Below are 23,882 nucleotides of genomic sequence, written 5' to 3' on the forward strand. Positions count from 1 at the left end.
TTATAGAATCTACATACTCCATACTCCATCACTAAGGAATCACTGATTCCCCGGAAAGGTTTTCAAACAAAACTTACGGTTTCTATCACACTAACAAGAGGACAAAGCAAAGCTTGCTCACTAACACTCCTCCTGGGGCTGATAACAGGAAGTGCTGAGCTGGATTGGTACCATGTTTTTTCATGCTGTTGAGTTTATGCACTTTGGGTGGTAGGATCTGAAAGCCACAGCTCCCACTATTGCCAACTGTCCTAAAGCCAAGTGCACTCAGCGCACCCCCGGCCTCTAAAGATATGTGAGTTTGTGATCTCCGCAAGGCATTAGAACATAGGTTCCTTTAAAACATTTAGCTAGTTTCACCCTGACTGGTGTGGCTCAGTGGGTTGGGTGTCATCTTGAAAAACCAGGGGTCGCCAGTTTGATTCTCGTTCAGGGCACATCCTGAGTTGCAGGCCGGTTCCCTGTTCCGGGAGTGTAAGAGGCAACTGATAGATGTTTTTCTCCCTCTCTTTTCTCCTCCCTTCCTCCCATTCTAAAAATAAATAAAATCTTTTAAAAATATTAACTAGTTTCTAAAACTTTTAAGTTGTAGTACACGTACTATATATAAAACTGAAGCATAAAGTGTATATACCGTATTTTTGGACTATAAGACACATCCCCCCAATTTGGGAGAAATGGAGTGCGTCTCTTAGTCTGAATGTAACTTTCCCGGCTCACTGTGGAGATGGGGGGTGATGGAGCAGGGTCACAGGAGGCAGGAGCAGGGTCGCCACTGCATTTTCCTCCCAAATGGGCGGGGGGGGGGTGTCGTGCATCTTATAGTCTGAAAAATACGGTTAATGATAGAAATTCCCTGTTCCACTTCTCTGGGGCTACTGTATTAATAGTTTCTATGCATCTTCCAGAAACGTTCTAAGAGCACAGGTCCTTGATAAAATTTATGGTCTTCATAGATTGTATGTAAAAATTTAAGTGTAGGTGTTGATTTGTATATCCTCTAAGTCTCAATAATATTAAAGGGGTCCATGATCCCTCACTTATTATGAACCACTGACTTTGAGACTTCCTGCCAGGAGTGTCTGACTAGCACCCAGGTATGCTGCTCATTTTTTTTTGAGACCCCACTGACATAAATATACAGAGCATTTAAAAAGTTCTCAACAGCAAGGAGAACTACAATGAAGTCTTTACACACGAATATTCATCAAGTTCGTGCCATATGCCAAGTCTTCTTCTAGGCCCAGATGAAAGAGCATTGAAAGAAATCTAACAGAAATGCCCGCCACCCTAGAGCTTACATTCTAATAGGAGACAGAAATAAACCAAAGAAATCATTTAGACGGTGACAAATGCTGTGGAGAAAAAGAGAACAGTTAGGAGGACTTGCGAAGGCCAAGTTGGGGTGTTTCCATTTTAAAGAAAGACAGATCACTTATGGATGAGCGATTTCAACAAGCCCTTAGAAATATGGAAAGAGGATGTGAGCACTTGATGAATAAAACAGGTGGAAGCAGCAGCCGGGAACACTCTCTGAGCCAACTAAAGAGGAGGTGGGAGCCAGCTGGCTTGAAAGAACCCAGGGAGCCTCTGGGCTCCAAGTCAACAGATTATGGGAGAGGGTGGGAGGGAGAACAGGGAACTAAAATGGGGGATTTTATTACTAAAACTGGTTAGCAAGTTCTTGGGTGTCTTGTCTTGTTATTTGTATGCCCTACACATATTTTACAATATTCTTTTATTCTATACTGTAACCCAGTATATAATAAATATAGATTTACACACAACCTGGGGCAGGTAAGGAGGGATAACTGCTCCAACCCACTGCCCTACTCCTCTCTACTTTCAAGTTTGCAAAATAACAGGTAACATATTTCCCAAGCAGAAAACAGTACGGCTCTTCTCCGAAGTGATTGAACTAAATACCCGAGGTCAGCTAGGGCTTACAGCTGGGTGTTGTAAGGCCCTTACGGATGTTAGCGCCACAGAACTGAGCCCTCCTCATTCTGGTAGTTACGACTGCCCTACACAGAGCTTAGGGGAGTGTCTGCCCTGCCTGTTTCTAAGATCTTCAGTCTGTTCAGCTCCTGCCATCACTTCATGTGAGCGTGGTCCCCGCACAGGCCATCTTGTCTCAAGATCAGGTATAATCTCTGAGTAGGGGGAGGGTGTAAGACACGATGAACACAGGGGAACCCGTCTGCCCAGAGGTCTAGAGTTGCGAGGGTCTGGGCAGAAGCCCAATACCCAACCTTGTATTTCTGATAGTAGTAACCATCGACCTTTCTTTATAGGATGGATTCTTAATCAGTGATCTTTAACATTTCTAGGATCAGACTCTTCTAGGAATCCCACGAAAACTATGGAACTTCTCCCTAGAAAAAATGCAGACACGTAACACTCCGCAGACCGTTGCGGAAGCATCAAAGGCCACCAGCCAAAATTACCAGTGCTGTCCATGGGGTCCAAGAATCTGCTTTTCGATAAAATTTCTGTGTTTGTTTATACGGAGCCTGAACTATGTCGCGGCTTGCGGTGCCCTGGCACGAAGCAAAGGCCAGCTGGCCCGGGAGGTGGAGGCGGCGGTGGCTTCGAGCCACCAAGTCTGGTCGCCGCGGGAAGGATCCACAACCAGGTAATGGCTGCCATGGGGGGCGGTGGGCGTCCTCCTCGGCGCTTAGCGTCATCGGGCTGGGCCCCTGTGCTTCGGGCGCATTTATTGGTTTGTGAGCGCAGCACCTGCTCTCCGCCTACCCCTCACCTCCGCTTCCCTGGGTTTCGGGCGCAAACTCACCCTGGACAGCGAGAGCGCCGACGCAGGGGCCCACGGGCAGAGGCTGCGCTGGGAGAGGCTGCGCTGGGAGCCGGCGGCCCCGCATTCATCATTGTTCCACCAGCGCCTGGCACGGGTCGGGGCGCAGGCTGGGATGGTGGCCTGAAGCGCGCCGTCGCTTCCCAGCCGCCCGCCCACCAAGCTCTCGGCCCCACAGGTGTTCCAAGGGCGCCTCCCGAGTGCCAGACACTGAACCGGGCGCCGGCGACGCCGGAGAGGGACGAGGTGCCCGCTCGCCGAGCGCGAGGAGGAAACAGCCGGCCGACGCAAGCGGCGCCAGGGGCGCGGGACAGCGGAGCGACCCGCACGCCCCGGCCCCGCCCGCGGCCCCGCCTCCCGCCGCCCCCTCCCCCTAGCTCGGCCGCGCTCGGGTCCGCTGGCTCTATGGGGAAAGCGGCCGCTCTGTGCCGAGGCGGCGGCTGTGGCGGCCGCTCCCGCGGGCTCTCGTCGCTCTTCACGGTTGTTCCCTGTCTGTCGTGTCACACGGCAGCACCGAGCATGAGCGCTTCCACGCCCGGCTCCGGAGTGGAGCCGAAGCCTCAGCCCCAGCCAGTGCCTGAGCCGGAGCGGGAGTTGGCGTCCGAACAGGTGTTGGAGCCAGTTTCCGAGCTGGTACCGAGATCGCAGCCTGGGTCCCAGAAGACGTCTTCTCCAAGGCCAGGGCACAGACAGGAATCGGAACTGCTGCTGGGGCCGGGGTCAGGGCCGGGGTCAGGGCCTGGGGAAGAGTTTGGCTCAAGTGTAGGGGCAGCCCACTTCACCAAGGCCTCATCTGAACAGTCACCGGCTCTGGGGCCAGGAGTGGGGAGCACGTCCTCTTCCAGACCCGAGTCAGGGTCGCAGCCGGTGTCAAAGCCCCCACCTCCTCTGCGACCTGGACAGGCGAGGATGCCTTTGGGGGTTCCAATGTCAGGAACTGGCACGACCTCCGCCGTCCCAATGGCCTCGCTGCCTCTGGACAGCTTCAAGGGCTGGCTCCTCAAGTGGACCAACTACCTGAAGGGCTACCAGCGCCGCTGGTTCGTGCTCAGCAACGGGCTGCTATCTTACTACAGGTATGAAAGTGCCAAAGTGTCACCGTAGGGGCACCTGAGTTTGGAGGATGGTGATGCTGCTGTGGTGGTGACAGAGGGCATTTGGAGTCGGAGGACACCGCTACTAGCCTAGGGATGTTTGGGAACATGCTCTCTAGCAGAAGTAGTAACTTCAGCCAACCTCCCAGGGCTGGGTGCCCTGACCCCTGTGGACATGACCTCTGGCAAGCCAAGAGGATTTTGGGTGTGAGCGGGAAGGTGGAGTGTGGGAGTGATCTGGTGCCTCAGGGCCCCTCTGGTGTCGGTAATTGTGGGACCTGGAACCCTTAGCCAGAGTCAGCCCCACGGAATACTTGATTCAGGAGCTTTCTGGTTCCGGAGCTAAGTTCAGTGTATTAGGGGTTGAGGGAGAAACTAACTTTGTTCAGTCCTTGGGGCCCATTCATGGTTATCTCTTCAGTTGGTCACTCTGTCTCCCACGTTTCCTGATGCCTGCTAGTTGCCAGGCCTTGGGCTGGGCACAGCAGACTCACAGATGTATGAGACACAGCTCCTGCCCTTGAAGAGCCCATCTTGGCATTCTTCGGAGACTCGGGAAGCAGCCTGCTGTGGCCTTCCTTATTCCAGAAGCCACATGGGATTCAAAATTGTTTAGTGGTGGGATGTAGTGAACACTGTCTGCCCACCGAAGTGGTTGGAAAGAGAAAGGCACTGAAGGCTTTCTCTCCTTTTTTACTGTAGCCTTGGGATGTTTCCTGGTGATGGTTAGCTTAAACTTTGAGATCTCAGGGCACTCTATATATCATTGATTCCCAAACCTGAGAGAGCATCAGATTCCCCTGAAGGGCTTGTTGAAACACCAAGTACTGCCCAACCCCTCCTCACACCTGCTGAGTTTCTGACACAGTGGATCTGGGAGGCACCTGAGCTTGGGTATTTCTATCAAGTTCCCAGGTGATGCTGCTTCCGACCATAGTCTGAGAAGCACTGCTCCATTGTCTTTGCAAACAGGAGGGTCCTGACTTGCTGTTTGCTCGCGACACTCGGCCAGGAAATATCCCTTCAGGCTGCCCACCATAGGACTTAATATGGTCTTTTCTAGGCTTTTTGGAACATAGCTTCTAGAGGATGATTGAGCACCCCAGAAAATTTGGGAACTCCTCTGAACTTAAGCGATGGCTCCCATTCCAAAATGGGGATCCCCTGTCTTTAAGTCCTGGCAGAGGAGAAAGCTGACATGTGTTTCTAATATTCCCTTCCCGTGCGGTACATTGAGGCCTCTCAGCCCACTCAGCTGTGCCAATACATATCCCATAGAACATGGCGTTCTTGGAGTTAGGCAATGGAGCAGAGAGATCCTCTTCCAAGTGGTTTTTTATCCCATTTATCATATGATCAGCTAAGTCAACATTTCACTGACATGCAGTGATAGGGATTATCAGTGATTTGGTATAAATATCACGAAGATATAAATATCTTAAAGGCTAGTGATGTAACACATAGGGCATGTCGGTTGTGGACCACACGCCCTGTTTTACGTTATGTTTACGTGTATTTCAGCCTCACCATGACACTGTCAGGTGGCTCCAGAAAAGACACTTTGAAGTGGAGGCAGGATTACCACTTTTCCCCATGTACGCCAATTCGGCCTTCTGGAAAACACTTTGGTCTGCTCCTCCTTGTGCCTCTCAGCACCTTAGATGTTTGACACCACTTTCTGGTTCCTGCTTCTGATCTGAATCCTGGACTCTAGACCAGGCAGGGCCATCCTGCCTGCTGGGGTCAAGGACTGAGTGCCCTCCAGGCCTGTCACCCATAACTGACAGCAGCAGGGTGGGTTATCCGGGCCCCGTCTGTACCCTGTACCTTGCACATGCGCTCTCTCTCCCCACCCTCCCCAGACCTCCAGCTCGTGGTAGCTCTCCAAGTGCATGTGGTTGGAATAGAGGCACGATTCAGGTGCTTGTGAGCTAAAACAGAGGGAAAGAATTTTTATTATCTCTCCTTAGGGGCCAGGCAGAGTCAGGTTTACCTGCAGGGGTGAAATGGCTGGTAGAGAAGGAAGCAGTCATTGCTCTTACAGGCTTCCCTTCTGGAAAGACCACTCCATAATTTTTCTTCATCTTCTTCTTTTTCCTTCTTCTTTATTCTCTCTCTCTCACTGTCTTTTTTTTTTTTAACTAAGTGAAGCCTGGTGTTTGGAGAAAATGTGGGCACACATTTCTTGTGCTCCCTCCCCCATCCCATCCTCCAACCTGCCTCCACTTTCATCCCAAATCCTGGTCACCAGCCCCTTTCTTTCCTTTTTGTTTAGTTTTATTTCATCTACATGCAGTTCTTAAAAAACCATATTTTTCATTTCAACTGTCTTTAACTTCATTTAAAAAGGGTGTTTTACAGCATATGATTTTGGGGGACTTATTCTAACTGCTTTGTAACAGTTGAGAATCTGAGTGTACCACTTTTTATTTATTCGTTTTCCTCTTGGTGGGTGACTGAAATTTCTGGGACGCGTGAAGGAATTTCTTTTGGGTTAAATCGCTGGGATGTAGACAATATGAATGTTCGCCTCGTATTTGCCAAACTGTTTTCCAAAATGTTTCTACCAATTTATACTCCCACCTGTGGTTAATAAGTGATTTTTGTGGATCTTTATTCTTTGCAAAACTTGATATTATCAGCATTGACTTGAATCAAATGGGTATTCGGTGGCATCTCACAGTCTTGACCTGCATTTCAATTCCTATTATTTTTTTTAAAGATTTTATTTATCTTTAGAGGGGAAGGGAAGGAGAGAGGGAGAGAAATGTCAATGCATGGTTGCCTCTCATGAGTCCCCTGGCGAGAACTGGCCTGCAACCCAGGCATGTGCCCTTGACTGGGAATCGAACCGCGATCGTGTGGTTCGCAGGCCCGCGCTCAATCCACTGAGCTACACCAGCCAGGGCTCAATTCCTCTTATTTTTATCTTAATAGAAAAACCACGGGGGGTGGAGGTTGAATTAGACTTTCTCCATTAACGTGGCTTCCTAGGCAGAAGTATCTGCCCTGGACGTTGCTGGAGAAGCTCGTGTGTTCACTTACGCTTATTCTAAGGGAGAAAATACATAATGCTAAACAGCTGGGCCTAGTAACATTTATATTATCAGGAATAAAAAATGCTTTTTGTAAATATTGTCACATATAGAAAGAATTTCTGGGAAGTATGGGTAATTGTTAGCAGGCTTTTATTTCTTTCCAACGATGTGGTAGGAACATAAATAAATAAACACAGGAGATGAGGTTCTTATCCTATTGCATGGCATTCTTAATCACACATCTGTTTGGGTCCCAACAAGGAGAATATGGTTTTGTGCTTAGTTTTCTTTTTTATTTCAGGGGGGGGGAAGGAGGTGTTAATGCACATTAAAAAATTCATTCCCCAGTTCTGATCTCTCAGGAAACATGAAATTAAAATATTTCATGACATTAAAATAATTAAAGTACTTGAAACATGAAATTTCATAATTGCATGAAATTAGGGACAAAAGCATAAGTGATGTGGAATTTTCAAAGGTGCTTGGCTGGAGCAAATCCTTCAGGAGACAGCGTGCCAGGCATTAGCTTTATCCATATTAATGACAAAAGTGATTCGGTTCAGCAAAATCCTGTTTTGTTGTATCCCAGTTGCCTGTTTGGTGACATCCTAAATGACATTTGTTCAGCAGGAAAATATTTCAAACAGAAACATTTACTTCCATTAATTTGTTGTTCAGACTGATAGGAATGGCTAAGCCAATTAGCAAGGAAGGCCTCAGAGAAACCAGTCCAGGTCTCTAAGAAAGAAGGCTTCAGTCAAGTGAAAGTAAATTTGGAAAGTCCCCTGGCTTAGGAAGGCCACTGAACATTTGGTGACCCGGATTCTGGGGTGTTGGCTAGGTAACAGAAGATGTCGAACCCAGACATCTTCGCCTCTAGGACGGATCATGTACTCGTTGGCAGCCTCTCGTGGGGACTGGGCCCCAGGGAACGGGGTTTTCAGTGTCACTGTAGAAAATCCTTGAAGGACGGGGATCCAGTTGCAAAGTGCCCCTGAAAACATGGCGTTTGGGAAGTGCACATCTGCAGGTTACGCCCTTGGGGTCTCCACCCCAAGTGCACAAGAAGGGGCCTTATTATATTGGATTCAGCTTTAATTTGGAATCTCACTCAGCATTTTGTACTGTGAGACCACTAGGAGGCTGAAAAGGGGTGGACAGGTTGGTAAAATGTAAACATTGGTTTGAAGTTTATTAGCATATAGCACAAGCGTGTTGCAAAGAGGTTTGGAGTGGACTAGCTGCATGTTTTGGAGGAGCACAATGGAAAACAATGTTCTTAGCAAGGTCTAGTGACACAAATTGTAATTTCCCCCACAAAACCTGCTCTTCCTCCTAACTTCTCTTTCTATGAATAGCTGAAAATCTCTGAGTCATTCTTGCTGCCTCCTCCCTTCCTCACCCCACATCAGATGGAATCGACACGCCCGGCTTCGTCTCTCTCCTTGGGTCCCTCCTCTCCATTCCTAGCGCCACATCATGGTTCAGGTCCTCCTTCTGCTTAACTGGTGTCCCAGCTTCCAGCTTCTGCCCTGGACAGTATGGCCCCCCGCTGTGGTGCCTGCTCCCTACTGATGATGGCCCTGGGGTTGCCTCGTCTTCTCCAGGATTCTCTTTCAATAGTTCCATGCTCTGTGGATATTGAATCCACGGCAGTTTCCTGGTTTGGATTTCTCCCATTTGAAATACCCACATTGGCCCCTGACTGATCCAAGGACAGGGAGTGGATGTGGGCATCTCTGCAGACAGCTCTGTGTTAAAGGGACACCGTGGCCCTGTCCCAGGCATCTTTCTATTCGGCATAGAGCCTGACGTGGCTCTTATCTTTGCCACAGATAAGCCCTCAGTAGGGTGGCTGGTCTGAGCGAGTGAACGAGAGTAGCCTGTGATTCTGTAAGATTTCAGAAAGCCGAGGATGTTAGTGCAAGTTTGGATTTTCTTAATGTTTTCAATTTCCAAAACTTGTTTGCTGAAAAAAGATGGGGAAGATTAGTTGGAGATTGCTGGCTTAAGCTAGGAGGGCTGAAAAAGGGACAGTTACAAAAATGCAGATTATCTGCATATTTTATGTTGACAGACTCTGAATGTGTTGAAATAGCCTCCTCCGTGAAACAATAACCCTTGTCTGTGGTCCTCATTTGCATTCGTGTGGCGTTGCATGAGTTTGTGCATGTTGTCTGTATGTACCTGGAACGATGTCACATTGAAAGTGTGGCAGTGGCTGGAGGAATGGGGAGCAAAGGTAAAGCTTTTAAAAGGGCTTTTCACAATCACATAACTCTTTAAGTGGTTTCACGTGTGCCTGATGGGCTGCCTTGCACATGCAAGGTACTCAAGACCCTGTGGGAAGCAGGCCATGAATCAGGTGAGGCCTCCACTCTGTAAGATCCAGTTGGCGAAGAGGCCCTCACGTCTCCAGGATTCTCTGCAGGTGTCGAAGTGATTTTTAGTTTGCAATTTTGGTGAGGAGTGCAGGCTCTTCCTTCTTTTTCTGTCAAGTGGAGGAAGAAGTGGGAGCCCACCTGCAGCACCAGGGCTCAAAAAGCCTTCTGACTTAGCCTGTGCCAAGGTGTCTACCCACCACACACTGTGGAAACTCCTCGCTGGGGTCCTGTGTCAAGGTCTCTGAGGCTAACGCCAGGTTCGGTGACCACTAGGACTCCAGGACTCACTCATCAAGCTGTGCTCACCACTGTGCTTTATGGCAGCAAAGCACAGTTAGCAAAAGGAAGGTGCCGGCTTCCAGGGGTCCTTTGCCATTTTAGTCACACGGGAGACACTAATTCTTCCAGCAAAAAGTTGTGACAACACGTGTGAAATGTTGCCCACCAGGGAGGATTGTTAGACACTCAGTGCCCAGGGTTTTCCCTGGGGGCTGGTCACATGGGCACCCTCAGGCACGTTGCCAAGTTCAGACTCCCAGAAGGAAAGCAGGTGTTCAGCATAGACCACAGTGTACAAGCAGTTAGGTGCAGTCAGCCGCCCTTCCCAGTCAGAGAAGGGCTGTGCTCTCCAAATCTGGACTCCCAGACTCCCGGACTCCAGCCAAAGCCCAGCCTTGGGCCTTTCAAAGGATGAGCAGCGTCAGGCCTGCTGTATTAATCCTTTTCTGCCCAGGTCTGATCTTCCTCTTTGCAGATTTCAGTGATATCAGTCCAGGGTAAAGGTCAGTCCTCATGGTGGTTCACGTGTAAGAGATGGGTGCTTATACTTGCTGTTAGGTGGCAGAGTGGCTTCTACTTTTCCATCAGATGAAACACATGCCGGCTTTGCAGAACGTCTAAACCACGACAGGGCCTGCTGCTCTGCGTGCCGAGGGCCTTCTCTGCGGCGGAGCCTCTGACCATGCAGTTGTTTTATTGCTTCAGAGATACTTTTCTGATCTGTACCTTCCCCAAGGCTTTTTTCTTTAAATTGACTTTTGAGATAGAGAAAGAGAGAGAGAGGGAGGGAGACGGAGGGAGGAAGGGGGAGAGAGAGGGAAAAAACATTGATTCATTGTTCCACCTAATTAGGCATTCATTGGTTGCTTTTTTTTAGAATTTTTTTAAAAAATGTATTTATCTTTAGAGGGGAAGGGAAGGAGAGAAGGAGAGAAATATCAATGTATTGTTGCCTCTCATGAGTCCCCTGCTGGGAACTGGCCTGCAACCCAGGCATGTGCCCTGACTGGGAATCGAACCGCGATCTCTTGGTTCGCAGGCCCACGCTCAGTCCACTGAGCTACACCAGCCAGGGCTAATTTTTTAAAAAATATATTTTATTGATTATGCCGTTACAGTTGTCCCATTCCCTCCCTTCACTCCCCTCCACCCTGCACACCCCTCCCCCACCATTCCCCCCTTCTGTTCATGTCCATGTGTCACAAGTTCTTTAGATTCTGTATTTCCCATAGTATTCCTGCCCTCCCCCTGTCTATTTTCTACCTACCATCTATACTACTTATTCTCTGTACCTTTTCCCCCTTCTCCTCCTCTCACTCTCCTGTTGGTAACCCTCCATGTGATCTCCATTTCTATGGTTCTGCTCCTGATCTAGCTGTCCTCTTAGTTTGCTTTTGTTTTAGGTGTGGTTGTTAATAACTGAGTTTGCTGTCCTTTCACTGTTCATATTTTTCATCTTCTTTTTCTTAGATAAGTCCCTTTAACATTTCATAGAATAAGGGCTTGGTGATGATCAACTCCTTGAATTTGACCTTATCTGAAAAGCACTTTATCTGCCCTTCCATTCTAAATGAAAGCTTTGCTGGATAGAGCAATCTTGGCTGTAGGTCTTTGGATTTCATGACTTGGAATACTTCTTTCCAGCCTATTCTTGCCTATAAGGTCTCTTTTGAGAAATCTGCTGACAGTCTGATGGGAACTCCATTGTAGGTGACTGTCCCCTTATCTCTTGCTGCTTCTAGAATTCTCTCCTTCATTTTAATCTTGGCTAATGTAATTATGATGTGCCTTGGTGTGTTCCTTCTTGGGTCCAACTTCTTTGGGACTCTCTGAGCTTCCTGGATTTCCTGGAAGTCTATTTCCTTTGCCAGCTTGGGGAAGTTCTCCTTTATTATTTGTTCAAATAAGTTTTCCACTTGTGGCTTTTCCTCTTCCCCTTCTGGTACCCCTATAATTCAGCTGTTGGAACATTTAAAGATGTCCTGGAGGTTCCTAAGCCTCTCCTCATTTTTTTAAATTCTTGTTTCTTCCTTCTTTTCTGTTGTTTCTTTCTTCCTTCTGGTCCACTCCCTTGATTTGAGTCCCAGTTTCCTTTCCATCACTATTGGTTTCCTGTGCATTTCCCTTCATTTCAATCAGTTTAGCTTTCATTTGTTCCTCTAATTTGTGACGAAAATCAACCAATTCTGTGAGCATCCTGATCACCAGTGTTTTGAACTATGCATCTGAAAGGTTGGCTATTGCTTGGTCACTTAGAATTATAGGCTCTGGGGCTTTGAGCTGTTCTTGAGTCATAATGTTTGGTCTGTTGGCACCTGTTATGTATGAGGGGCGGAACCTTAGGTGTTCACCAAGACCTGGCGACCCAGTTGCTGGGTCGTGACACTGTATGTGGGGGTGGGGTCAGAGAGGGGAAAAAATGGCGCTTTGCTCCACTTCGCTCTCTCTCAGATTTCTGTCCCCTCTGCAGCTTCCCACAAGCAAATTGGGCCCCTCTGGTGCTGGTTCCCAGGTGTGGGGACCCGAGCACTGAGTGTCTAATAATCCTCCCTGGTGGGCAACATATCACATGTGTCGTCACAACTTGTTGTTGGAGGAATTAGCGTCTCCTGTGTGACTAAAATGGCAAAGGACCCTCCAGGACCTTGTTGGTCTCTCCAACAAACTCTCTATGAGCCTGGGAGCCTCTCCCTGCCCCTCGATCCCGAGAAAATCTTTCCAGTTGGTGCTTTCAGGCTCTAATTCCTATCGCTGGGGCCCTAGCCTGAGCGATCTGTCTCACTGTTTGCTCCTTTGCTTTGTTTATCTGCACGCGAATGTGTGACCGCAGTCAGCCAGCCGCCCTGTGCCCTCACTGGGTCTGCCCGTTGCCACCCCACACCTGGGATCCACCAACTGCCTCCGCCTCTGCTCCTGGGTCGGTGGGACCAAAGGATCTTTCCAGCCCGACCCCACTCTGCCACTGACTCCACCCCTCTTACAGGTCTGGCTGAGTGGTTCGATGTTGTTGGACTTCTGTACAGTTCAGTTTTCACTGTTATGGCTGTGTTTTTGTTACTAAAACTTTGCTGTCTTTAAATTTAGTTGTGGGAGGGGGCACAATGTTTCCACCTACACCTCCATCTTGGCCGGAAGTCCCTCCATTGGTTGCTTCTTGAATGTGCATTGACCAGGGATTAAATCCGTAACCTTCACTTATCCAAGCGATGCTCTAACCAACTGAGCTAAGGCCAAGTGGGGGCTCGGTAAAGGCCCCAAGCCTTGGTGGCTTTGTTTTTGCATATGACTGGGGTATACTTGCCACATGGACCTCCTTCATCTGCGGGTACTCTTGTGACTTTGGTAGGATTTCTGGTGTGAGTTCTCCAGCTGCTACTGACCCTTGTGCCTTCTTTAGGGAGGGTCTGTTACTCCAAGCCTGGGGCCTGCTGAGCAGTCTGGAACCTTGTGACAGTGAGAATACACCAGCTTTGGTTGAATCATTTATTGAGGACCAACAATGTACAAGACACTGTGGGAGATAGACCTGCATACCATCGTCAAGCCAGTGCATGGAGGAGGAAGAAGAGGAGGGGAAGCGGGAGGAAGAACAGGAGGAGGGAAATGGCCATGCAGTAAAAACCAGCAGGGTCAGGCCAAGTGCTCCCCCAGGGAGCTGGGTATTCAGGTATTCAGCCTTCGTACCTCGTGTAGTCTTCTGGGATCTAGTTGGCAAACTATGTCAATAAAGCCAGCCAGGTCTGTGAAAAGGGTATGAGGTTCCTTAATCTACTCATTTCAAGCAGAAATGGAGGAGATTGGGCTTGTTTCTTGGACAAGTACTTGATACTGACGTGTGGGAGAAGGAGATGGTAAGAAACGCTTGGGACAAAATTGAAATTGGCAGCTTGATGTGTGGCGAGTCACATGGCAGGTGTCACCACACAGAGATGTGGCTTTAATCACATACATGAAGCAAACTGTCAGCAGACTGGGGTCATACTGGGTGCTTTTGTCTTTGAAGTGCGACTCTTCCCCGCGTCCATTTTCATTTTTAAGAGTTCTCAGAGTTTTGATCACTTAGCTTCACTCCTTGACACCTCATCACATGCTCAGCCATAGCCCTGTGCATTTAATACCAGTTTAACAGTCTTGACTCACAGCATTTGATCTGCATCACTGGGCCACTGCCTAAACCAGGAAGAGGGCAGATGGCATTACTGAGCTTGCATAGGGAACTGCCAGATAGTGTTGTCCTTTGAAGCAGCAGCAGGCGCTGTCTCCCTAAAATATGGTGTGTGGCTTCCCTGGGCTCACTGCTCTCCATCCTTCTCAGTCAGGCCCCTCTCTCATTTCTACCCCTCCCCACCCTTCCCTGGGCCTTGATCCTTCTGACCAATGCACCTTACTGCCCCTCGGCAAACCACATGCCCTTCACTTTCCCCTCCAGATCTCTGCGCCTGCCATCCCCTCACCCAGGAGACCCCTTCTCATTGCTGCGGACATCTTAGCAGGTCTTATTTCCAGGTCTTATTTCCAGGTCACCTCAGCATGGACCTACCTGGACTCCTGCAATGAGCTGGGCTGGTGGAACCATCCTTCCTCTGACATTCTTGTGTATTACGATTTGGGTGTGCACCCCTGTTGACTGCGATGTTAGGGGAGCCTTCCCTCGTTCTTGGTTCCCCACCTGTTACCCTTATTCAGGAGATCCCCCACCTGGCTCACCTTTCTTCAGGATTGGCTCTGCCTGTGACCATGCAGCAAGAGTATTGGCTCAGGAGGCTTCATAAGAAGCTAGTTTTGTTCCTTTTTATGATCAGATGCTTGCCAAGCGCTCAAACAGTTGGCAAGGTCAGCTGCCCATGCGCAGTAGGTTGATCAGTTATCTATTGTTGTGTAACTTTGAGGCTTAAAACAACAAAGATTTTATTATTGCTTGCAGTTTCTGTTGGTTGGGAATTCAGAAAGGGGCTGGCTGGACAGTTCTGGCTCAGGTCCTCTCACGGGGCTGCAGTCAGAGGATGGGATTGGAACTGGCAGGAGCTGGACCATCTGGAGGCTGACGGAGCATCTCTCTTTCTCCATAGAGCCTCAGGGCTTCTCCACGAGCTCTGTCCTCGTGAGCTCCTGGTGGCTGACTTACCTCACAGTGAGCATCTCAGAAGAGTAAGGTGGACATGCCCGGGGCCAGGACTGAACCAGAGACCACATTTTCAGCAGCAGAATACTGTTTTAATCACCTGACCAAGAATCAAGCTAAAAATATTTCCTAGTAATTTTTACCCCCTGAATCAACAGCATGGGACATATTGAACCCAGAAATTAGGTCAACAGTTGTCTTGATTTTTTTAGGCTTTTTGGTTGCAAGTAGCAAGAACCTTCCAGAGCAACTAGGGCAGGAAGGGTGAAAGATTTTCTTGTGAGACCACAGAAGACTTTTATGAAGCTTGCCCAGTGGTTTGCACTGGTTTTTTTTTTTTTTTCATTTCTCATGTCTGCATCTCTTCTTGTTTTCCTCTCTAGTCCAGTCTTCTTGTTCTTCTCCTTGGGCCATGTGGCAGAAGGTGGCTGCTGCCTGCAGCACCCTGCCTCGAGCCTGCACGCCCTCGCTCTGGGCCACATTCCACTGGCTGTTTGAAGGTACGTGGCCCTGCCCAGTATATCAGTGGGGTGGGAACATACCCACACCCATTTTAGTGGGCGATTCTGCAAAGTTCTGTGGCAAAGGGTGTGGACAGACATGGGATTTTAATTCAGGGAGGGTGTTAGGAATTGGGCAAAATGCTTCAGTCTATTCCAGGCTCTGACCTTCCTCCCAGCAATCCCACGCTTCACCTGTAAGGTCGGACTGCTGGATTAGGTGACCTTGGGCTCCTTCTAGCCCCAGCTTCATGAGAATGTGCTGGGGTACCAAGTGGAAGAAGTGAGGGGAGATTAGATGTCATAGTCCAGCGGCCCTCAACCTTTTTTTCACAAGGGACTGGTTTCGTGGAAGATAGTTTTTCCACGGACTGGGGGAAGGGGGATGGTGTTGGGATGATTCAAGTGCATTACATTCAAGCTCACCTCCTTCTCTGCAGCCCGGTGTGGGGGTGGGGATGTTGGGGGACCCCTGTCATAGATGATCTACGCCTGGCACGGGCTTGGCACATCACAGTGCTCAGGAAATGTCTATTGACTTAATGGCTTGGATAGAGTCCAGGTGTCCGGGAAGCTGATGGCTGACCTGGTAGAGAAAGACTGGGGGATGCTTTTGCTGGCCCAGATGTCCACTGGCCTTCTTGTCCCTGGGGCCACAGGCTTTTTGGAAGCAGGAGTTGCTGTTGCAGCACCCAGGTGCTTCTGCCCCTTTTTTTCCTGCTGTTGCTAATGGATTTGGTCCAGGGACAGTAAGGCCTCTTGCTCCTGAGCCCCAGGGGAGCATGGGAACAGAGCTAAATGATGTATTCCAGTTCCCAGTCTTGGGAGACTTGCAGGCAGACTGAGTGGGGGCACCGCCCTTTGCTGAGTTGTTCACATGCTATGCCACGAACAGTGCCTGCCTAGAATCCTCCAGTTTTAGAAAGTGATTTTGCTAGACGCAGGCACAGAAGTGATTTTCTTCTTCTGGGGCCTGCAATTCTCCTGAGTTTGAATGTATTTTGCCCGTCAGCTTGAGTCTTCACCTTCTGGAGATGGTGTAAGGCATTCTTAACCTCTGAGAAGATTCCTGTAGTGCCTTCTCTCTCCCCTGAGTGCCTCATGATCCGCCTTCCAGACGTTATCTCTGGCTTTGGGCTGTGCCCTCCTGTCTGCCTTCCCCTTGCTGCCCTAGGTTGTACTTGGTGGCACTGTGTCATTTATGTGCATGTAAAGCAGCTTCAGGGCAGGACAAGTAACTCACATTTCATCTATTTCCCCCCGAAGGCCCAATACCCGTTAAAACCGGTGTTCAGTAACCGCTCGCTGGCCACACATTGCACAGGTATGTCTTCAGTGCCTGGAAGCTGACAAGTGAGGTTCTCTGGGTCCCTGGCTCAGTTGCATGGTGTGGCCGTGGAAGAATCTCTAGGTAGGAAAGGAACCCCAAGGTCATCTAGTCCAACCATCTCTCTGTTCATCAACTTCTTCTATAGCCTCTCTACCCCATTAGCACCAGCCTCTGAGCAAATCTCTCAGGTGACAGAGAGCAAATCTTTATCTGCCACGACACCCTGGTGTGCCTTAGACAAGTCTGAATGTTAGCAAATTCATCCTTTGTTGAGCTGAAATGGATTTCCAGGCAACAGCTGCCCTTACTGGGATGTTTCCCTGTCCCACACGGCTGGCCTTGTCCCTTCCACATGGCTACACTCTTCATCTTCGGGGAGACTGGCTCAGTGTCTCTGTGTATTATCTATTGCCACCTAACAAATCATCTCAAAATTTAGAGGCTTAAAACAGTAATAAACACCATGGAGTTTCCATGGCTCAAGGATGCATGAGTGGGTGGCTAGTTGGGGTGATTCTGGCTGAGGATGTTTCACGAAGGAGGCCCTCATCTGAAGGCGTGACCGGGGCCGGAGGCTCCACTTCCCAGGCGGCTCCCTCATCTGCCTCACAAAGTGATCTGGTTGTTGGCAGGAGGCCCGGCCCCTCACTTTGTGGACCTCTCCAAAGGGCTGCTGGAGGGTCCTCCCAACACGGCAGTGGGCTGCTCCCAGGAGGAATGGTGCAAGAGAGAGCCAGCAAGAACCACAGCGTCTTTTGTACCCTTAGAGTACATCTCTGATGTACCGTTAAAGTCACGCTGTTATTTTCGCACTATCCTGTTGGTCCCACCGGTCAGCCCTGCCCAGTGTGGGAGGAAGGCCCCAAACCTCTGTGACCCCCACTTTCCTTATCTGTCAATAGCCCTGCTTTGTGGTTTGTAACAAACCATGAAGACGTACTTGGTAGACTGTTTCATAAGTGAAGGGGATGTTTAAAATGTAAGGGTTTTGCTAGTAGTGCTTGCCCAACTAGTGAAAACCCCCTGTTTAACCCCAGGAAGTGAGGCTGGATTTGCCAGAGGATGAGGAAGGTGTATCTGAGGCCTCTGTTGGGAGGTAGCCAGGCGGTGGGCTATCCTTCTGGAGTTTAGGAACCTTGTCATGGGGAGACCGCCCCCCCATGCTGCCAGGGCCCTACCCTCATTCAGTCCAAATGACAGAGGGGACACAGAAGGTCACACACTCTTGTTGAGTGCTATGGGGGCCCAAGAGGCTTCCTACCCCATGGACGCTGAGAGCTTGTCTGTCTTGTTCACTTATCTGAACCCAGTGCCTGCCCAAGCACCGATGGTGGTTCTTTTAAACACAGGCTCTGTTTGGGGAGTTAGACGCCCCCCCCCGCCCCCCCAGGGCGTGAGACCTTGGGGTTTGCAGGCTCCTGGCACATTTTGACAGGAGTTGAGCTGTCATTTCTGCGTCAGTCGGAATGTGGTGGGAGTCACTTTTATGGAAAATTGTTTCATCTAGTGTTAATATCAGTGCTGATAATCCTGGGGGCCGTGAAGAGAAAAAGTAGAATTCCCAAACGAGTTCCACGTCTCGCCGTCCACTCTGTAGGCTCCCAGTCTGCGCATTTAGATCTGTCACTGGCCTTGGTGTGTTAAATTTTGGCTCAGATGTTTCCTTAATGAACCTCTAATTCATAGCATTTCAGGCTTTGGCTCAGCTTGGTAACTGGTTTCTTTTTTAGGGCCTCCTTGGCTTAGTGTAGTATTCTTTGGGGATGTATTTTTGTGCTGCTGGGTTTGTAACAGCTCACTTGTGAAAGGAAGAGTCGAGGTTGCCGGAATATCCTGTAGACTGTGGCTGCAGCTATGGAGGTTGTGTGATGATTAAAAAAAAAAAAGCCTATTCAAGAACCCTGAATTGTTCTGTGTAGGAAAACTTGGATTTACAGGCCTACAGCCTCACTCGAAATAGATCCAGCCGTGTGCCCTGGGGGGGCCCTGTCATCCTTCCCTCTTTCCCCAAGCCACTCAGCCTCATTCCTGCACCTGCCTCACTGAGACTCGAGAAGCCCCTTCGTCACCAGTCATTCAGCATTGCTCTTGGCCCTTGCTCTGCACGGGGAAGAATTTAAAATACCTTGGATCAAAAATAGATTTTGTGGGGGTTTTTTGTTACGGAAATTTTCAAAGACTTGAAAGTAGAGATGTGGGTGTAATGACCCCCGTGTCCCCATCACCCCGTGTCAGCAAGTCTCACCTTAGGGTCATTATATGGCTTCCCCACCCTCACTTAATTTGAAGCAAATCTCAGACATCTTTCATTTTAATAACTGAGTTTTAGAGAAAAACAATTTTAGGCCCTTGCTGAGTAGCTCAGCTGGTTAGAGCGTTGTCCTGATACACCAAGGTTGCAGGCGTGAATCCCACTCAGGACACATACAAGAATTAATCAATGAACGTGTAAGTAAGTAAAACAACAAATCAGTGTTTCTCTCTCACCCTCTTTCCTTCCATCCCTTCCTCTCTAAAACCAATTAGAAGTCATTTTAACAACAATATTTATATTTTAGCATGTATCTCTTTATAGCATTACTGTCCCCGAAAATTTATCAATTCCTTAATATTATCAAACATGCAGTGAGTCAATATTAAAATTTCCCCAATGATTAAAATTTTTTTGCAGTTTCTAGAAATCAGGATTCAAATGAGCTCTAGTTATTGTAATTATTGCTATTTTCTCCCAGATTTAAAAAATAAACCTTTTGTTCTTTTTGAAATGATTTCAAGTTTAGAAGACAGTCACAAGACTAGTACAGAGAACTCCTATGTACCCCTTCTTCAGAGCCCCCAGTTGTTATTCTACTATATGCACCTTATTCTCTCTCTATATTCATACATGTATTTAAAAAATTTTTAATAGCAAGTTTCAGGCATGATGCTCATCATCACTTAATACTTCAGTGTGTATTTCTGCAAACAGGGACATTCTGCTATACATGTCAAAGTGCAGACATTGATATGATACCGTCATCTAATCCATGGACCCCATTCCTATCTTGCCAGTCGTCGAATAATACCCTGCATGTGTTCAAGATCTATTCTAGGCTCATGGATTACATTTGGTGGTTGTGCCAGTTTAGTTTCAGTCTGGAATAGGTCTTCCATTTTTCTTGTCTTTCACGACCCGGACATTTCCCATGAATACGGGCCACTTTGTAGGCTGAGACTTGACTTGGGCTTGCCTGGGGTTCCTTTAGGGTTAGACTCGGGTCCTGCGTCTGTGGCAGGAAGACCGCAGGCTGTACCCCGTGTGCTTCACCGTGCACCATCTCAGGCGCTCCTGACATTGCGTCGTTCTACCACTAGGGTTGGAACTTTTATCGTTTGGTTAGGATGCTGTTTGCCAGATTTCTCCACTGTGAAGTTAATTAATTTTGCAATTCTTAATAAGTAATTAGAAAGCATTTTTGTGGGGAGACACTTTGAGGCTATGTTAAACCCTGTTCATTAGCAGGTCTTCACCCACTTGGTCGTAGCATCCTTTGGTGATTCTTTCCTGAATTAGTTAATACGATGGATGCCAAATGGAGAGTTTGTAGTAACAGGACTCCTTCCACATTTAGTAATAAGCATTGTATGATAAGGAATTTGTTTATATAATTTATTTATATCAGTATGAACTCATGGACGTCTGTCTTATTCAATGTGTTACTGTCTGTGACTGTTACTTTTTTTGATTCCCAAACTGCCCCAGCTTTGGCCAGGAGGAGTCCTTTTAAACAGGCTCCTGTGTCATTTTTATGCTCTCTGTCACTCTTTGAACACTTTCTTACTTTTTGGCACAACAAAATTTTCCTTGTTCTTGTACTGGAACCTGCCTTTTCTACAACGAGCCGTGGTTCCTTTTAGTGGACAGTGGTATCTAGAAGCCAAAATCTGGGTGTTAGGTGTGTTCACTGGTATTGGGGCATCATTTCTTCTAGGTTCTTTTCATGGATAGTTTTTTTTTCTTAAACTTTCTCCTTCTGTATTTCCATTTGCAGACTCTGACAGTAAGAGATCTGGCTCCAATTATCCCCAATATATTTACTTGTTTGTTCAGTCCCTGTATAAAACTCTCCTCCCTGGCATGCTGGTCGAATCCTCTTAGTTCGTGCACAGTCAGTCATGCCAGTAAACATTTTTTGACTTTGGTGTTACTGACCTGGCTAGTGACTTTGGCCAGTGGTCTTTGTGATGAAATTAAAAGTGGTGAAAGTTGGGTCGCTTCATTTAACACATATTTACTGAGCACCAGCTATGTGACCAATACTTGCTAGATTCTGGAGATACAGCAGTGAATGAGACAGCTACAGCCCCTGCATCAGAAGGATAAAGAACTGATAAGAATATTGAGAGGGTAAGAACAGTAAGGGAGGAAGCCTGCGAGGCTGAGGGAGGTAGCAGGGCAAGTGAGGGAAGTTTCTTTAAAGAAGTTGCATTTCAGGCCAGGGGACTAGCAGGCTGGCTTGGGAGCAATGGGCAGGGAGGAGCTAGCCCAGAAAGAACTGGTAAATCTTTTTCAGGAGTGAGGACTTCATCCTAAGGAAAGCAAAGAATAGTTGGAAGGTTTAAAGCAGCATGTTGACCAGAGTCAGAGTGAAGTTTTAGAAAACAGCGTAGCATTGGAGTGGATTAGCATGGGCAGGGCAAGATGCAGAAACCTCTCGGCTGTGGGTGTTGTCCAGGTGGGAGATGACCATTAGCCAGCTCAGGGCAGCTGCAGCAAAGGGGATGCATGTGAGAGGTTGAGGAGGGGTGCTGGAGAAGACTTGGAATTCTGCTCGGTAAAGTCCAAAGGTGAGACCTGAGGCAGACAAACTGCACAAGTTAAAACTTTAGTAACTGGGGAGTATATTGGTTATCATTGCGTTGGCAGGAAAGGTAGCATGTTCCTGCATTTTCCACTTTGCCGTGACCTTTTCATCTAAACTTGAAATCTGGAGCATTTGCCTAATATTCTGTGACAAGCTTTCCACTTAATCTTAGAACCAACCACGTTTAATGTTGCTGGGTGGTGCATGGCATTCTGATGTTTTTTGATGGAACCACAAAAAGCATCTAACGAATTTTTAATGAGGAGTGCTGGTGGGATGAGTGTTGTTACCCTGTTACTGCACCTTCAGCGTGTGAGGTCAGCAGAACTTTGTGGGCCGGCTGGGTCGAGTCCCTGGGTTTGCTCCACCGCTCGTGTAACACTGATGTGTTAATTCACTCAGCCAGCTCGTCGTCTCAGAGCTGTTACCCTGTGTCAGCTCTCCGCTGAGCAGGGAAAAGACAGGCCAGGTCTGTGTCTCATGCAACATAAGTTCTAGCTCATGAGTAGCAAATACAATGACCAAGCAAAGCTAGACATATTTTCTGGATCACTACTCCAGTATTCTCTGGGGAAAGAGCCCTGTGCTGGTGGCGAGGAAACCAAGTTCCATTTCTGGCTTTGTTGTTTACCAGTTCTGTGGACCAGGACACATGACTTACCTTTCCCTGGTCTCTCCCCTCCATTCCCCCTGCTTTCTTGGCTCTAAAATGAGGCATTAATTTCCACCCACAAGTGCCTGCTGTATAGAATATGTTTGGTAAGTATTTGCCAAACACATCAGTGTTTGCATTGCCCACTTACAAGCCCTTATGAGGATCACGAGAGCTGTGTCTGTGACAGACACTTACGCAGAGTGAAATGTTGCCCAGATGTGCAGTGTGCTGATGAGGGTGCTGTGCTTGACTGTCTGTGGTGCCATGTCTGCAAAAAATGAAGTGACATGCACTTCAGTGACTGGGGAATGGCTCTCAAGTCTCTTTTTTTATTTTAAAAATTGCATTAGAAAAATCCTTCCTGTAGAACGTATAACAGCTTTTATTTGACATTCCTCAAGGGAAGCTCTAAGTGGCAAAGAATGAGGCCAGAGGCAAAATAAAATGGTGTCAGGTCTCACAGTGACAGTCTCGTCCCCAGAAGCAAACACTGCACAGTAGCTGCTTCTGTTTGACGGGCCACTTTGGATGCTGAGCGTTTTCCAAATAGTGCGTTTCAGAAAGGCAAGTCCGTGCAGCCTGGTGGGGTGGGCCTGCGTCCTCGTGGCCTGGTCCCCGCTTGGGGCCTCCAGTGAGCTGCCCACATCCCCTAGCCTCAGCCTGTGCATCTGGAACAAGGAGGTAACCTTCCCACCTTTCTTATTGCATCTTAAATGGTTAATGCATGTGAGACACCTCTAAGGTAAGCCATCAGGACGCCCTAGTTAGACTGAATAAACTGAGCTTCATTATTTAGATCCAAAAGGATCCTAATAGCATTCCCGTGGCCTCAGAGGCAGAAGAACTGAAAACTGCCGTTTCCCTTGCCTATGTCTCTTGTACGACCTTCTTCACTGCCCTCCCTGTCTCCAACGTGCCTTCTACAGCCACTGCCTGTGTGTACCAGCAGGTTCTTAGTCAAGGACAACAGAAAACCAGCACAGGTATATTAGGCCAAAAAAAAAAAAATGTTACTGAAAGGCTTGTTGAGAGCTCACAGGATCCCCAGAAGGCAAGACAGCGGAGCTCTCAGAGGAGAGGTGAGAACAAGGCAGGCTGGGAAGCCAGACCCATGACTGAGGTCATGTCACAGAATCATTCTGGAGAGACACTGACACCCAAGCACTGAATGCTGATGTCACACAGGCGCCCCTAGCTCTGCTGCCCCTGAAAAACAGTCATTGCTACCGCCGCCACTGCCTGGAAAGAATTCTCCTCATCCCTGTTCTTTTCAATGTGAACTTTTAATAAAGTACAATATGCATAAGGAAAAGTAGGCAAGGAAGTGCACGGCTCAGGGAGTGCTCACAGAATGAGCACACGGAATAAGCCGTGTGCTCAGGGAATAAGCACCCCCCGCTGAAGAAACGAAACATGACCAGGCTCCCCGGGAGACCGAGGGAGCTGTCCCCCCAAGGATAACTGCTGTTTTGACATCCCACCCAGAGCTCGGTTTTGTCCGTGTTTGTACTTTCTGGAAGTGGAATCACACAATACGCTCTGTTTGTGTCTGGCTTCTTTTGCTCAACATTGTGTTCGCGAGGTTCTTCCGGGTTGTTTGTTATGTGTAATTCCAGTGCATTTATTGTCATTGCTGTATCATGGCCCACCATTTGGAAAGCAGCAAATGGATGAACCACCATTTTGTTTAGCCGTTCTAGTGGGGACGGACATGTGGGCTGTTTTCAGCTTTTGGCTGTTAGGGAGGGTGCTGCAGACATTTCCTACATGTCTTTTGGCAGCCAGATGTACGTCCCTGATGGGAGGTTGGTGGAATTGCTGGAT

At 48.3% G+C, this 23,882-nt stretch overlaps 1 protein-coding gene across 4 annotated transcripts in view; it reads left to right on the top strand.

Moving 5' to 3' along the window:
- The first annotated feature begins 3,202 nt into the window (after positions 1-3,202).
- The window catches only part of OSBP2 (oxysterol binding protein 2), a 137,127-nt gene continuing 116,447 nt past the window's right edge, over positions 3,203-23,882 (top strand). For all 4 annotated transcript variants that reach the window (XM_037052524.1, XM_037052526.1, XM_037052523.1 and 1 more), the window contains exon 1: positions 3,203-3,888. In XM_037052524.1, the coding sequence (XP_036908419.1) occupies positions 3,218-3,888 (671 nt within the window). In that variant the 5' untranslated portion in view covers positions 3,203-3,217. The remainder of the gene's footprint in view (positions 3,889-23,882) is intronic.

Source organism: Sturnira hondurensis, unplaced genomic scaffold, assembly GCF_014824575.4.
Source record: "Sturnira hondurensis isolate 20B ecotype Veracruz unplaced genomic scaffold, ASM1482457v3 Scaffold0007406, whole genome shotgun sequence".
In the NCBI taxonomy this organism is placed as follows: Eukaryota; Metazoa; Chordata; class Mammalia; order Chiroptera; family Phyllostomidae; genus Sturnira; species Sturnira hondurensis.